We start from the raw sequence: 14,530 nt of genomic DNA on the forward strand, positions 1-14,530 counted from the left end.
TGTAGATTTGATTTAATATACATTATTGAATTCATGAGAAGTCCTGTTAAAATGAAATGTAAAATCACTTGTATATGTTTTAACGCATGTGCACTGCATGAATCAAATTTAAAATGCCATTGATTCAATCATCCACAATGCCATTACTCTGCACCTTATCCGTTTTTGTAGCAAGAATTTATGTTTTACTCCCGTCACCCTTAAAGCTTGTCAAGGTCAGGTAATTGAACAAAGTTGATAATTGAACAAAGTTCATAGAGTAATATTCTAGCACTCTAAATGTTAACTCGTCTAGGCATGAACATTTTTATAAGTTTTAAGCACATTTGAACCCTGTGACAAGAACGTTGATAAAAAATGACTTAGTTAAAAGTGATGCGATAGAAGCTTACTGTCTAAACATCATGACCTTTGACCTCTTGGTTATTTAGAAGATTTAGTTTAAAGGTTTAAGACATTTGATACATGTGACCTTAAATGCGAGTCAAGGTACATCAACTGAAACTTAGTAGTCCTCTACTCCAGTATGCTACAGGCCAAATATCATGAACTTATGCTTTTTGGTTCTTCAGTTCTTTGAAAAGTTTTAAAACATCTGATCTTTGGTACCTAGAAAGTGGTTCAAAATCATTCATTTTAACAAACTTGATAACCGTCTAATCCTGCATGCTACTCGCCAAACACCTAGATTTTAGGCTGTTTGATTATTAAGAAGTTGATTTAAAAAGTTGATGCAAGCATACTGTTACATGTAGCAGACTAAATGACCTTAACAATTTGCACAACCTGTAAGTTGCTACCAGTCACATGACCTTAAGCCATCTTCAACTTAACAGGAGTTTTTTTAGAGCGTTTTACCCCAGCCAAATCTCAAAGTTGACCTATGACCTCAACACAATACATAACACCATGTGCATGGCTGAGCTTTATAACATACTAGTGTATCATGGCTATAAACCTCAGGAAATTTTACATGATGCCATTTGAAAAAAAAATTCCTATTCAAATCCTCTGACCTTAATGTTTGGTCAAGGTCATTTATTTTAGGAAACTTTATGGCATTTTATTCACAGGTAGCTACTGGTCAGAGTTCTATAGGGCAGGCACTTCTTAGGAGGCAAGAAAGTAACTCTCTTAATGAATTTCATTTTATAGCAGATTATTATTAAACTTACTCAACTTACAAAAACAAAATCCTTTCCTAATGGAAATTTGGTTTCTGCTTCCTGTATTTGTTTGATAACTAAATGTAATGATATTTGGTAAACAAGTGCTGCTTAGTAGATATTATATGAGTTTCAAAAAACTTCAAAACTGGTATTTAACATTATTCATTATTACGGTTCACTTTTAACAAACACCGTATTCTGTTATTATCAAATGTATTCTCTTTGTTTTTGTAAAACTATGATTGCATATGATATAACATTGTAAATGACACTGTTTACAAAACAAGCAGTATAGAAATTTTCAATTACACAGATGTAGTATCAAAGCTCATGTACAAATAAGCATAAAAAATGTACAATTATACAAAATCAGCCTCAATGTTTGAGCAAATCTTAACAGCAGTTATCAGGAACATCAAATATCTATATATCTGAACCTCTCCTGTGGTATTAAACATTACTTCAATCACTGATGCTGGTATAATTGATAACATATTATTATAGTGCTTTACAAGTATGCTGCCAAGTCTCATAAAACACTGTCGACAGTTTAACACACAGACTGTACAGCACACCACATATATACTTCAGTGTAATGTCACCATCACATTCCATGTACACTATTATTGTATACTTCACCTTCAAAATACACCCCAAACGTACACTATTATTGTATAGCTGCACCATCAAAATACACTCCAAACGTACACAATTATTGTATACTGCACCATCAAAATACACTCCAAACGTACACAATTATATTATATTATACATCATGTTAATGAAAACAAATTGCCATCTATATAATCACTATATGAAGAAGCACTATATTCAGTATCACAGGCTTATAATAAACTGAACTTAAAGAACATGTATATATATCAGAAACAAATTTAAATATTCTGCTCAATCAAAACAAATTCTTACTACTTTCATTTACAGATAATTTATCAAATCATATTTATGTAAAATTTAAACAACGAAGTCTGCAATTTACTTTCCCGAATACAAGTTTCTTTTTCTGAAAAGTGATTTTTCTCTTCTCACAGATACATGTACTTAAACTGTTTATAGTGGATTCTAGCTTAGGATTGATTAACTTCACATTTTTAACATGTAACTTATTTATCCATACTGACTACCACTCAGTAAGAAATCACTGTGCTGTGTCATCAGTACATGTCTAAATATCTTCAATTAGATAATATTTTTTTTTGCTGTGTGTTTACAGCTTGTTGACTTTGCTGGCCCGACGGTATTCAATTCTGGCCACAGCACGTCTGTGCACCTCGTCCGGTCCGTCAGCTAAACGTAATGTCCGTGCATGAGCATACATGGCTGCCAGGGGGAAGTCAAGACTTAAACCTGCACCCCCATGTACCTGTGTAAGAACACAAAGGACAGGAGTTACCAATAAACAGTTCCAAATTATGTACAATATTCATGATCACCTGACATCAACATTCTCAAATATATCCACCATCAGCTTTCTCAAATATATCTTACATCAACTTTCTCAAGTATATCCTACATCAACTTTCTGAAATACCTTCAACATTTACTTTCAAAAATAAATCTAATATCAAATTTCAAAAATATAAAGATAAAATATGATTTCGAAATAACTGGATTGCCTTATATTACTTTGACTCCAAACCCTTTTTTTTTTACAAAGAGATCACAAAGATTATAATCGTACAATAAAGATCAATAGTTTTTAACTTTTTTACTCAATGATTCCCTTTGTTTCATGATGATACAGTTGGAAAATTGATCAAAGGCTAGGGTTTCTTCACTCCCCTAAACATACAGTATACATTAACTAACGCCATTTTTAAAAGCTCATTTGCAAAATAGGTTTTCAATTACTGTTTGTGTTCAATAACTTAGAATTTTTAGGATTGCAATGTTTTTCTAGGAAAATCATATGCCATTTTGAAGCAAACATAAGATAATGTTTACTTATACTATGTTAGTGGTGCTAGAAAATACAAACCCATAAAAGACTTGCAATAAATAATAGAGAGAAAAGCAGCAGCATCCTAAGAATGTACTAATTTCACTTAAATCACTTTTAATCACACTATTTGTTTACTTTGCATCACAGTGACCAATGTTTAATGTCAATAAATTTGATTTATGATATCTTTTTCTATTAGCAGTATTAGTAGTTATTATCAAAATGGAAAAATCTTAAAAGAAAATAACAACAGTTTGACATCTGGAGGTTTGACCTTAAGGAGAGAATGGGAAGGTAGCCGAGCCACATAATAACTGATTTGTTGGGGAGCATCCGAGACATGATGGACTGTATCAAAAGTAATACATCCCATTAAAACAGCCTTCCTAAAAACAGTGTTCAAACAATCCTAAAATAATTACTGTATACTGTATGTATCATATATTTTGTGATTGGTTTGCAAACGCATAAAAGACCAAAAACCTGTTAAGCGTTATGTTAAGGAATGGTAGAAAAAGAACAAATTGACCAATTCCAATTAATATCATCTTCGATTCAGCTAAAAGTAAACTAAAGACAGAAAACGACTTTACAACATATTATCATAGTAAGTTAAATATCAATGAAACATGACCAATTAACCTTAATAAGGATTCAGTAAGCTAAGACCTTCAATTAAGATTCAAAGAATTTTTATAGAAGGGATTTTAGACAGGAAGTGCCAGGCAAACTATTAAAACTAAAAGAATCTACAACAGAGAAATACTGCCAATAAAACACAGTGTATACAGCTGGGATATTAGTGCGAACGCCAAGCAGAGACAACAAACGTCAAGCAGAGACAACAAACGCCAAGCAGAGACAACAATCGGTGCAGACCTTTCGAATCATAGTTTTGATTTCTTGTATTCATATCTGGCAATGGTTCTCCTGTGGACTTCGTCTGGTCCATCTGCCAGCCTCAGAATTCGGGCCCAAGCAAACATACTGGCTAGGGGCAGGGAGTCATCAAGACCTGCACCCCCGAAGGACTGAAAGGGGACACAAGGGAGGTAATCTGTCTAATGCTACATGGGAATACATGTACAAATATAATAAAATAGTGCATTTAATTACAGGTATAAAAGGTAATATAGTAAATATACATTCAGAAGTTAGGCTATGTCCTACTGTACTCATTTTGAATTTTAAATATAGGGTGGGAATTGGGGACCTTAAGGAGCATTTTACTGCTACCAAGGTATTAAAGTACCAAAAGTTCCTCCTGGCAAGTTCTGTCACAATAAATGAATTTTTAATTATCAGATCCACAACTGTGCTCTCAGGGCGATTGACATTATGTGTACACTCAATGTTCAGTTATCTGTTGACAGTATAATAAGCTGGTTCAGGCAAGGATTGAAGCAGTGACACAAGTGATAGGAACAGGTTAATAATACTATAACTGAACCTCGCACTGTAGGAGTTTGTGACCTAGCAATGGCACATTGTTACCTGTGATGGGGATAGGTTAATAATACTATAACTGAACCTCGCACTGTAGGCGTTTGTGACCTAGCAATGGCACATTGTTACCTGTGATGGGGATAGGTCAATAATACTATAACTGAACCTCACACTGTAGGAGTTTGTGACCTAGCAATGGCACATTGTTACCTGTGATGGGGATAGGTCAATAATACTATAACTGAACCTCACACCGTAGGAGTTTGTGACCTAGCAATGGCACATTGTTACCTGTGATGGGGATAGGTTAATAATACTATAACTGAACATCACACTGTAGGAGTTTGTGACCTGGCAATGGCCCATTGTTACCTGTGATAGGAACAGGTCAATAATACTATAACTGAACCTCACACTGTAGGAGTTTGTGACCTGGCAATGGCACATTGTTACCTGTGATAGGAACAGGTCAATAATACTATAACTGAACCTCGCACTGTAGGAGTTTGTGACCTAGCACTGGCACATTGTTACCTGTGATGGGGATAGGTCAATAATACTATAACTGAACCTTGCACTGTAGGAGTTTGTGACCTAGCAATGGCACAATGTTACCTGTGATGGGGATAGGTTAATAATACTATAACTGAACCTTGCACTGTAGGAGTTTGTGACCTAGCAATGGCACATTGTTACCTGTGACGGGGATAGGTTAATAATACTATAACTGAACCTCGCACTGTAGGAGTTTGAGACCTAGCAATGGCACATTGTTACCTGTGATGGGAACAGGTCAATAATACTATAACTGACCCTCACACTGTAGGAGTTTGTGACCTGGCAATGGCACATTGTTACCTGTGCTAGGAACAGGTCAATAATACTATAACTGAACCTCGCACTGTAGGAGTTTGAGACCTAGCAATGGCACATTGTTACCTGTGATGGGGATAGGTTAATAATACTATAACTGAACCTCACACCGTAGGAGTTTGTGACCTAGCAATGGCACATTGTCACCTGTGATGGGGATAGGTTAATAATACTATAATTGAACCTCACACTGTAGGAGTTTGTGACCTAGCAATGGCACATTGTTACCTGTGATGGGAACAGGTTAATAATACTATAACTGAACCTCACACTGTAGGAGTTTGTGACCTAGCAATGGCACATTGTTACCTGTGACGGGGATATGTTTATAATATCACAACTGACCTTGATCCTGTCATATATATATGTTAGGAGATCTATTCTTGTACACTGTCACATTACACCAACAGATACATACCTGTATAGCTCTATCTATGACCTTCAGCGCCATATTTGGTGCCGCAACCTTTATCATCGCTATGTCTGGAGCTGCAACCTGAAATTATATTACCAACAATTTTTTAAGTTTACAGATATTCCGTTCACAGGGGAATCATCTGACATTTTTTCATTTTGTATTTCTTTCTATGCATCATCTAACTTGGTAATACAAAGCTGAATTTCTACAAAATAATCTTCATTGCTTATATTGAACCCTCACATCAATCTGTGTGATTCTACAGAATCAAAACAAATACACCTTATATTGTCAATGTCAATTTTAGAATTAGCACTCATCATACGCATGACCCAGGATTAGCAGTGTACAGTAATGCTTCAGTAATCTATCCATCTATATTCTCATAATATGTAGTGGATAGTGGGACAACCAGACTAAAGGTGATGAAACAATAGTGGGACAACCAGACTAAAGGTGATGAAACAATAGTGGGACAACCAGACTAAAGGTGATGAAACAATAGTGGGACAACCAGACTAAAGGTGATGAAACAATAGTGGGACAACCAGACTAAAGGTGATGAAACAATAGTGGGACAACCAGACTAAAGGTGATGAAACAATAGTGGGACAACCAGACTAAAGGTGATGAAACAATAGTGGGACAACCAGACTAAAGGTGATGAAACAATAGTGGGACAACCAGACTAAAGGTGATGAAACAATAGTGGGACAACCAGACTAAAGGTGATGAAACAATAGTGGGACAACCAGACTAAAGGTGATGAAACAATAGTGGGACAACCAGACTAAAGGTGATGAAACAATAGTGGGACAACCAGACTAAAGGTGATGAAACAATAGTGGGACAACCAGACTAAAGGTGATGAAACAATAGTGGGACAACCAGACTAAAGGTGATGAAACAATAGTGGGACAACCAGACTAAAGGTGATGAAACAATAGTGGGACAACCAGACTAAAGGTGATGAAACAATAGTGGGACAACCAGACTAAAGNCATTGTAAATGACTTGTAAAAGACCAGCCCTCATAACGTACCTTATTGCCAAAGTTATCCATGATGTAAGCGGCCCTGAGTGTGAGCAGTCTGGCTTGTTCTATCTCTATCCTGGACTGGGCCACGTCCGCCTGAATGGTACCCTGGGCAGCCAGGGGCTTCCCAAAGGCAATGCGTTCCTGGGTCTACAACATAAAAAGTATGTCATCTGTTAATGAAAAAACCCTTATGAGTTTTCTTTCTCAAATCGGGTAAATTGGTCAATTCTTTCTCACATATGCTTTTAATGTTGATTAAAACTGCTATCGACTTATAAAGCATTCACATTTCCTAACAAAAGAATATGACGACAAAAGTTTTGGATTCCCTTTTTACTGAAAGCTACACAATATGAAAAATGTTTCTGCATACAAATAACAAGCTCCAGGAATGTCTGCCTTGTCTGAATCTCACTACTTACGCGTTTGACCATGAGCTCCAGCGCTCTCTCTGCATTGCCTATTAGCCGCATACAATGGTGGATTCTGCCAGGCCCTAATCGGCCTTGAGCAATCTCAAATCCTCGACCCTCTCCCAGCAGAATGTTGGTAAGTGGTACTTTTACATTCTCAAAGGTCACCTCTGCATGGCCCGCTATTCAAATATAACATGACATAATTATATAAGATACAAGTTTTATGCATAGATTTTACATTTATCGATATTTTAAGACATTTAATCAGTGTAGCAATCGACAATGGGTTGTCATAGTCAACATTTTTTACAAATACCATACAGCATAACTGCAGTATTCAGCACATGATGCATAAAGCAATGCATTATGTATTTTCAAATACAAAACATAGTAGGAAACATTCGAAAGGCAAGGAAGAGCCTACCTGGTTCATCCATGAAGCCAAAGACAGACAAAGGTCGGATGATTTTGACCCCGGGGGCATCCATGGGAACGAGGATCATGCTCTGCTGCTTATGGACGCTGGCTCCCTTGTCAGTTTTACCCATGAAGATACATACTTTACAATGCGGATGGAGGGCACCTGTCAACAAACAAGAAACCTTTATATTGAAGGAGGGCACCTGTCAACAAACAAGGAACCATTATATTGGAGGAGGGCCCCTGTCAACAAACAAGAAACCTTTATATTGGAGGAGGGCACCTGTCAACAAACAAGCAACCTTTATATTGGAGTAAGGCCCCTGTCAACAAACAAGCAACCTTTATATTGGAGGAGGGACCCTGTCAACAAACAAGAAACCTTTATATTGAAGGAGGGCACCTGTCAACAAACAAGAAACCTTTATATTGGAGGAGGGCACCTGTCTTGATGGGTACAGATTCTGATCCACATCATCATTGGATCATTTTATGAAATGTTTAACAAGAGTTTATTTCAGAGGAGATGTCTTGTTTTGCACTCTGTGACAACCTTTAGTTATATTATGGCCATGCTCTTCAGCTCTTCTGGAGTAAAATTTCTTATCTACACTACAGACTGATAGTTTCATCAGCATTTGATGGATATATCTGATAAGTAGAAAATGTGTTCGTTTACTGACAATGCCTGACACACTATGGATGAAGCACAATGACGGACAAAAGGCGATTACATCATGGATCATTTGAATGATGCTAGTGACATAAAAACAATTCTGTTTGACTTGTGTACAGTACTGTATGACCCCTCAGGAACCTCCACGCCAAATGTCAACTTAAGTAGAACTATTGAAGTACACCATAACAATGTAAGAAAGACTGGCACTCAAAAACCTTTTTGCAAAATATCAACATTTTAGTACTAAAACTATACCAAGAGATTTTCATAAAATGAGATATTAGTCAAAACGGGTAAAAAAAATAGTGTTGACTGCACTGCAATAATGTTAAACTCCAAGGGATTCTCTATGTCAAATATTAGCATCCTTGTACAAAAAGTGAAAGTCATATGTATGAATTTCAGCATTCGCACAAAAACGTGAAACAATGAGTAATGTTAAATTTGTTGTTCCTGTTACTGAGCTGACTACATAAGTCCTCTGGTCTTTGAAAAGCTGATCATGAGCTACAAATAAAGTTGTTGTAAATCAGAGTTTGAAATTAACACAAGTACATGTACAAGTGTCAGCACCTACCAGATGTCCACCATTTGTGACCGTTGATGAGGTAGTGGTCAGACCTTCGCTCTATGGACGACTCAATATTTGTCGCATCAGACGACGCCACCTACAATATAAATACAATATACTGTACATGTAGTTTGCAGGTCATTTGTGTCAATTCTGGTATAAGGTCACTCAGTTAACAAACAAACTTTTTATTTTCTTAGCTCCATATCTAAACTTAACCATTAAAAGTACCGGAGTACTTACCTGGGGTTCTGTCATACCGAAGCAGGACCTGATTTCGCCGTTGAGGAGGGGGATCAGCCACTGCTGTTTCTGTTCCTCTGTACCATACTTCACTAGTGTCTCCATGTTACCAGTGTCCGGCGCAGCACAGTTGAAGGCCTAATAAAATTTTGACAATAACTTGTGGTTGTTTATCTATTTCAAGAGACCTTTATGAAAATAGTAATGATTTAATGTCTCCTGTGTATTTTAACGCATTAGTTTTAAAGATTTTAAACAGAATTTAGCTGTATAACGGTACCACCATGTACAATTTAAACTTACTCAGGCTCTGATCACTCAGTAACATTCTTAAATTCTACTTACCTCAGAGGCCCATATACACTTGCCCATCTCCTCTGCCATAAAGGCATACTGAAGGTTGGTCAGTCCGGCTCCATACTTCACATCTGGGTCAGATTCTACTGGCATGAACAGGTTCCACAAACCCTGGGCCTTAGCTTTTGTCTGAAAACATCATCACTGAATGTTATCATCTTTACAGGAGTTTTTTGTCTGGCACCGACTTTCTTTATCGCATCATTTTAAAAGTAAGGATACAATTCTGTATAACCATAACTTACTAAACCTACTCACGATGACAGGAGCCGCATGACATTGACCACATACTCCTACATTAAACTACCTCTGATATAGTCAGTACTGCTTGACCTTGACATTGTCCATTAACCATTTTATAATTTTACAAGTCGTGTCTGACCTTCACCTTGTTCATTACCCTATCTATGATGTGACCAATACAGTCTGACCTTGAACTTGTATATAACATGGTTTAAACAATGCCCTCTGGCTTTCACCTCTCTGTCAACTGTCTATAATTACTTAATGATCTGTGACCTTGACCTTGTCCATCAGTTTTATATAACTACCTATGATATACCTAATGCTCACTGACCTTTAACTCCTCTACCATAGGGTTGACCTCCCACTTCTTGTCAGATTTGGTAAACTTTACCAACTCTGCCTCATGTGGCATGATCTCGTTGTTTATGAACTTTTTCACACGGAAGAAGATGTCTCTGGCCCTCTCTGGCAGGGCCTCAGGGGTCACTGCCATCTTACCTGTAACCAGGGAACCATTGCATTACCATGCTTCTCTCCATACACAATATGCTGTACATATATAATGTACTATGGGTTTGCTTAAGTTGATTCTGAAGCAAGCACAGGACATTTTTTAACATGCTGCTTTGAGATAAATAGATTATAAGTAAGTGTAGGATTAATGCTCATACCTAATGCTTCATCACCAGCTGAGGTCGAGTAGTTTCTCTTGCCTCCCTGGTCAGCAGAGACGGAGCCTGCCGTCGGCGACAGAGTGGGCTTCAGCTTGCTCTTAGAAATAAGCTCCCAGGCCTCATCAGCAACCCTAACAGCAAACATTCCGGCGAGTTCAGATTTTGGGTGACTTTTTTGGCCTGTTGAAAAAAACATATACAGATAGACAAATATTTGTAATCACTATTTCTTTACAGAATCAAGAAAAATGAGTGGGAGCTCAATATATACAATGTAACTTTATATATTTTATAACAATTATAACACAAGTTATAATCATGTTTGCTTGCCTGGATGTCAGTGCACAGGGAGGTCCTAATGTAGGAGGAAACCGAGGCTTGCATGTTTTATGTCCGATTGGGGAATCAATTAAATCGAGGTTGTATGGGTGAAGGCTATCCATGTTCTCTGTGCTATCCACTGCACCACCAGACCACCCCACCGAGCTCAAATAGATATATTCACCCATCATCCTCCCAAAAGTTGTAAGGTGTGACCTTTGACCCTTACCTTGACTGCTGACCACCGAAATCTAATCAGTACTATATTTGTAATATGCAATGTTACATGTACTATATTATGTTGTAACTTGTAAACATAAACTAAATCAGTTGAAGGGTTCATGAAATATCTTGCACACAAGCTGTTTCCTTCCAAAGTGGTCAAATGTGACCTTCACCTTTTAACCTTGAGAAGTGACCAACAACATCAATCAGTTGTAGAACTTTACGATATCATACCATGGTGTAAATATAAACTAAACTGTAAATTTCAAAATATGTCAAGTGTTATCTTTGACCCTATAAGCTACATGTACCTTCCATCCCCCTAAGTAAACAAATATACGAGAATGATACCACGCTACAACAAGAGGCCCAATGGGCCTGAATCACTCACCTGGTATTAATCTCACACTTGTAATCTTAAAATTGGACTAAAACACAGCTACAGGCAAAATAGCAGTGTTTGATTCAAAAAAACGAACTTGGTAACCCTTCATCCCAGCATGTTACTGGACAAATATCATCATCCTAGGCCTTTTGGATATTCAGAAAAAAATGTTTAAAGGTTTTAAATATATTTGACCCCTGTGACCTTGAATATAAGTCAAGGTCATTCAATTGAACAAACTCTGTAGCCCTCCATCCTAACATGTTACTGGCGAATATCGTCACCCTAGGCCTCTAGGTTATTCAGAAGAAGTTGCCGCTGGACGGGCGACAGACGTCGCACCATAAGCTGAGCTAAAAACCTCCTTTGGAGAACAATGCACTTCCTTAGTTCCTAGTGTTCTGTACTAAACATCAGTAACAAATACATATTCCTAAACACTACCTTATCCACAACGTTTTCACCAGCTGTTTTATAATAACCAAGTTTACTTATCATTGTTGTATACATATTTGGTAATGATCATGAACAGACTATCGATTTATTTATGCTATTGTTTAACTAGTAATTCAGTCACTGCCTCTGTTTCACCAGCAATATAGCAGGTACATACATGTACATAATGTGTATCTACCTTTAGACACTGACATACATGTATCACGTAGACAATTTCAGGGCTTTAAAGTCAATACCAACATTCACACACATAATAAAATGTCATAAACAAGTATTGTGGTTAATTTCGCAAAGGAATCACTAGGAATAAACATTTTGAGACACAAGTAAGAGGCATACTAACTTACAGGAGTGTTACAGAAGTTATTCCCTCACAATGACCCAGATTACAGCCAGGGAATGGTGTCCTAGAATTCGACCCCTTCTAGATCTACTGATATTGTCTCTGTACTAGTGATCTACATGTACAGGTGAATATACCAGTGATAACACACATCTCAGGCCAGATTAAGTGAGTTGTTGGATTCATGTCCTGTACAATATCCTTACACCTGTTCAGTTTCTACACATTACGTATTGTATTGTGACTATTGTCATAAATGTGTTACTGTAAACAGTGAACAAGTTACCTACATAATAATATATATATGGTAACAAGAATGTATAGATGTAAGTGATATATACTTTAATTCTGGAAATAATTTTTAACACTTCAGTCTCCCATGCATTGAAGCAATACATCAAATAGTTAACACTTCAGTCTTCCATTGAAGCAATACATCAAATAGTTAACACTTCAGTCTTCCATTGAAGCAATACATTAAATAGTTAACACTTCAGTCTCCCATTGAAGCAATACATCAAATAGTTAACACTTCAGTCTCCCATTGAAGCAATACATCAAATAGTTAACACTTCAGTCTCCCATTGAAGCAATACATCAAATAGTTAACACTTCAGTCTCCCATTGAAGCAATACATCAAATAGTTAACACTTCAGTCTCCCATTGAAGCAATACATCAAATAGTTAACACTTCAGTCTCCCATTGAAGCAATACATCAAATAGTTAACACTTCAGTCTCCCATTGAAGCAATACATCAAATAGTTAACACTTCAGTCTCCCATTGAAGCAATACATCAAATAGTTAACACTTCAGTCTCCCATTGAAGCAATACATCAAATAGTTAACACTTCAGTCTCCCATTGAAGCAATACATCAAATAGTTAACACTTCAGTCTCCCATTGAAGCAATACATCAAATAGTTAACACTTCAGTCTCCCATTGAAGCAATACATCAAATACATTGCTAAGTTATAATACACTTTTCACTAGGTTCAACTAGGAAAACAAACTCCATATGAATCCAATACAAAAATCGACAATTATATTAATTTGATGTAGCGATTTACAAATGTAAAACTGAAACTGATTTTTTTCTCCTGTTTAGATGTGAATGATTTCTATGCCAAACCATAGGCTGTAGACAAGCAACATTTGAATTGCAATAATTGAAAGGCAACACTTTTTTTATTATAAGATGGCATCATACTTCAGCTGCCAGTTGGTGGTAAAAGGGACAGAAGAAAAGGATTCCCTCCCTAGAGAGTTAATGAGCAAAACACATCAGCCCCAGGAATATGATATATTTTTTATAGACTAAGCATAGGGAAAGGCTCTATAAGTCCAAAGAATATGGGCCATTCTTTAGCTTTTCTCATATTAATTATTGTACTTTTCCTGTATTTGACTTTGTACTTTCAAAGTCGTTAATTGTTAATACAGTATGGCAATAGATATAACCATTTCTGTGTAAAAGTTTTATTTTGTCACGTAAGATACAATGATTAACGGTCAGCATTTTATGTTTCCCTTTAATAAAATGTTACTTACAGAATGGAGTTTATTATTTCAACATTCATGATGTCATAGTAACATTGGGTTTCTGATTATATTCAATGAACATGTTAGTGATTCATGGTACATATATACATGTCCAGAAACCAAACATTATTACGACCTAATAAATGTATATGAAATAAAATATCCAATCCTGTATTTCCATTTTTCAATGCTTTTAATTCATCGATGCATGTTAAAATTAAACAAAATACAGGTATTTTTCTCTTTTCATATATGAGAGCATGATGCAGTAAGAGAGAACAGCATTTTATTTATATACATAAAAATGTAAAACTTTCATTGGAGGCCCTAGCATTTAAACAACAAATGCATAACAACAAAACAAACAAAATACATTTACATTTACAAAATTCAATCTGTAGGAGACACTTTTCCTGATTAATTCTTCAAAAATAAAGGGCATTAGCAAGACTGAGGGTAACAGTTTGAATAGTGGTGGTACCATGGGATTTTCACTGTATGCAATACATGTTATTAGTTATAATGATCTGGAAAATTCAAATAATGACCCATCTCTTGTATAATACTTTCATATGTTCATTTCATGTGATTATATATAATAAATATCGTTCACCATCCGTCACATATTGATTCATTTAAAGTGATCATTTATCATGACAAACATCTCTGTGAGACAGACCAAGATCAACAGGTGACAAACATCTTTGTGATACTGACCAAGATCATCAGGTGACAAACATCTTTG

The 14,530-nt window shown here is 36.3% G+C and overlaps 1 protein-coding gene across 3 annotated transcripts in view; it reads right to left on the minus strand.

Annotated features, from left to right (window-relative positions):
• Positions 1-14,530, minus strand: part of LOC110458554 (acyl-CoA dehydrogenase family member 10-like) — a 28,493-nt gene continuing 13,963 nt past the window's right edge. For 2 of the 3 annotated variants that reach the window (XM_021510305.1, XM_021510306.1), the window contains exons 13-22: positions 10,509-10,691; positions 10,169-10,335; positions 9,580-9,720; positions 9,235-9,372; positions 8,998-9,088; positions 7,746-7,904; positions 7,328-7,500; positions 6,909-7,052; positions 5,867-5,944; positions 1-2,550 (exon numbers count right to left, since the gene is read on the minus strand). In XM_021510305.1, the coding sequence (XP_021365980.1) occupies positions 2,395-2,550; positions 5,867-5,944; positions 6,909-7,052; positions 7,328-7,500; positions 7,746-7,904; positions 8,998-9,088; positions 9,235-9,372; positions 9,580-9,720; positions 10,169-10,335; positions 10,509-10,691 (1,430 nt within the window). In that variant the 3' untranslated portion in view covers positions 1-2,394. Of the gene's footprint in view, positions 2,551-4,008; positions 4,161-5,866; positions 5,945-6,908; positions 7,053-7,327; positions 7,501-7,745; positions 7,905-8,997; positions 9,089-9,234; positions 9,373-9,579; positions 9,721-10,168; positions 10,336-10,508; positions 10,692-14,530 lie in introns of all 3 variants that reach the window. The other variant, XM_021510308.1, reaches the window with a different exon arrangement.

Source organism: Mizuhopecten yessoensis, unplaced genomic scaffold, assembly GCF_002113885.1.
Source record: "Mizuhopecten yessoensis strain PY_sf001 unplaced genomic scaffold, ASM211388v2 scaffold9651, whole genome shotgun sequence".
Classification (NCBI taxonomy): Eukaryota; Metazoa; Mollusca; class Bivalvia; order Pectinida; family Pectinidae; genus Mizuhopecten; species Mizuhopecten yessoensis.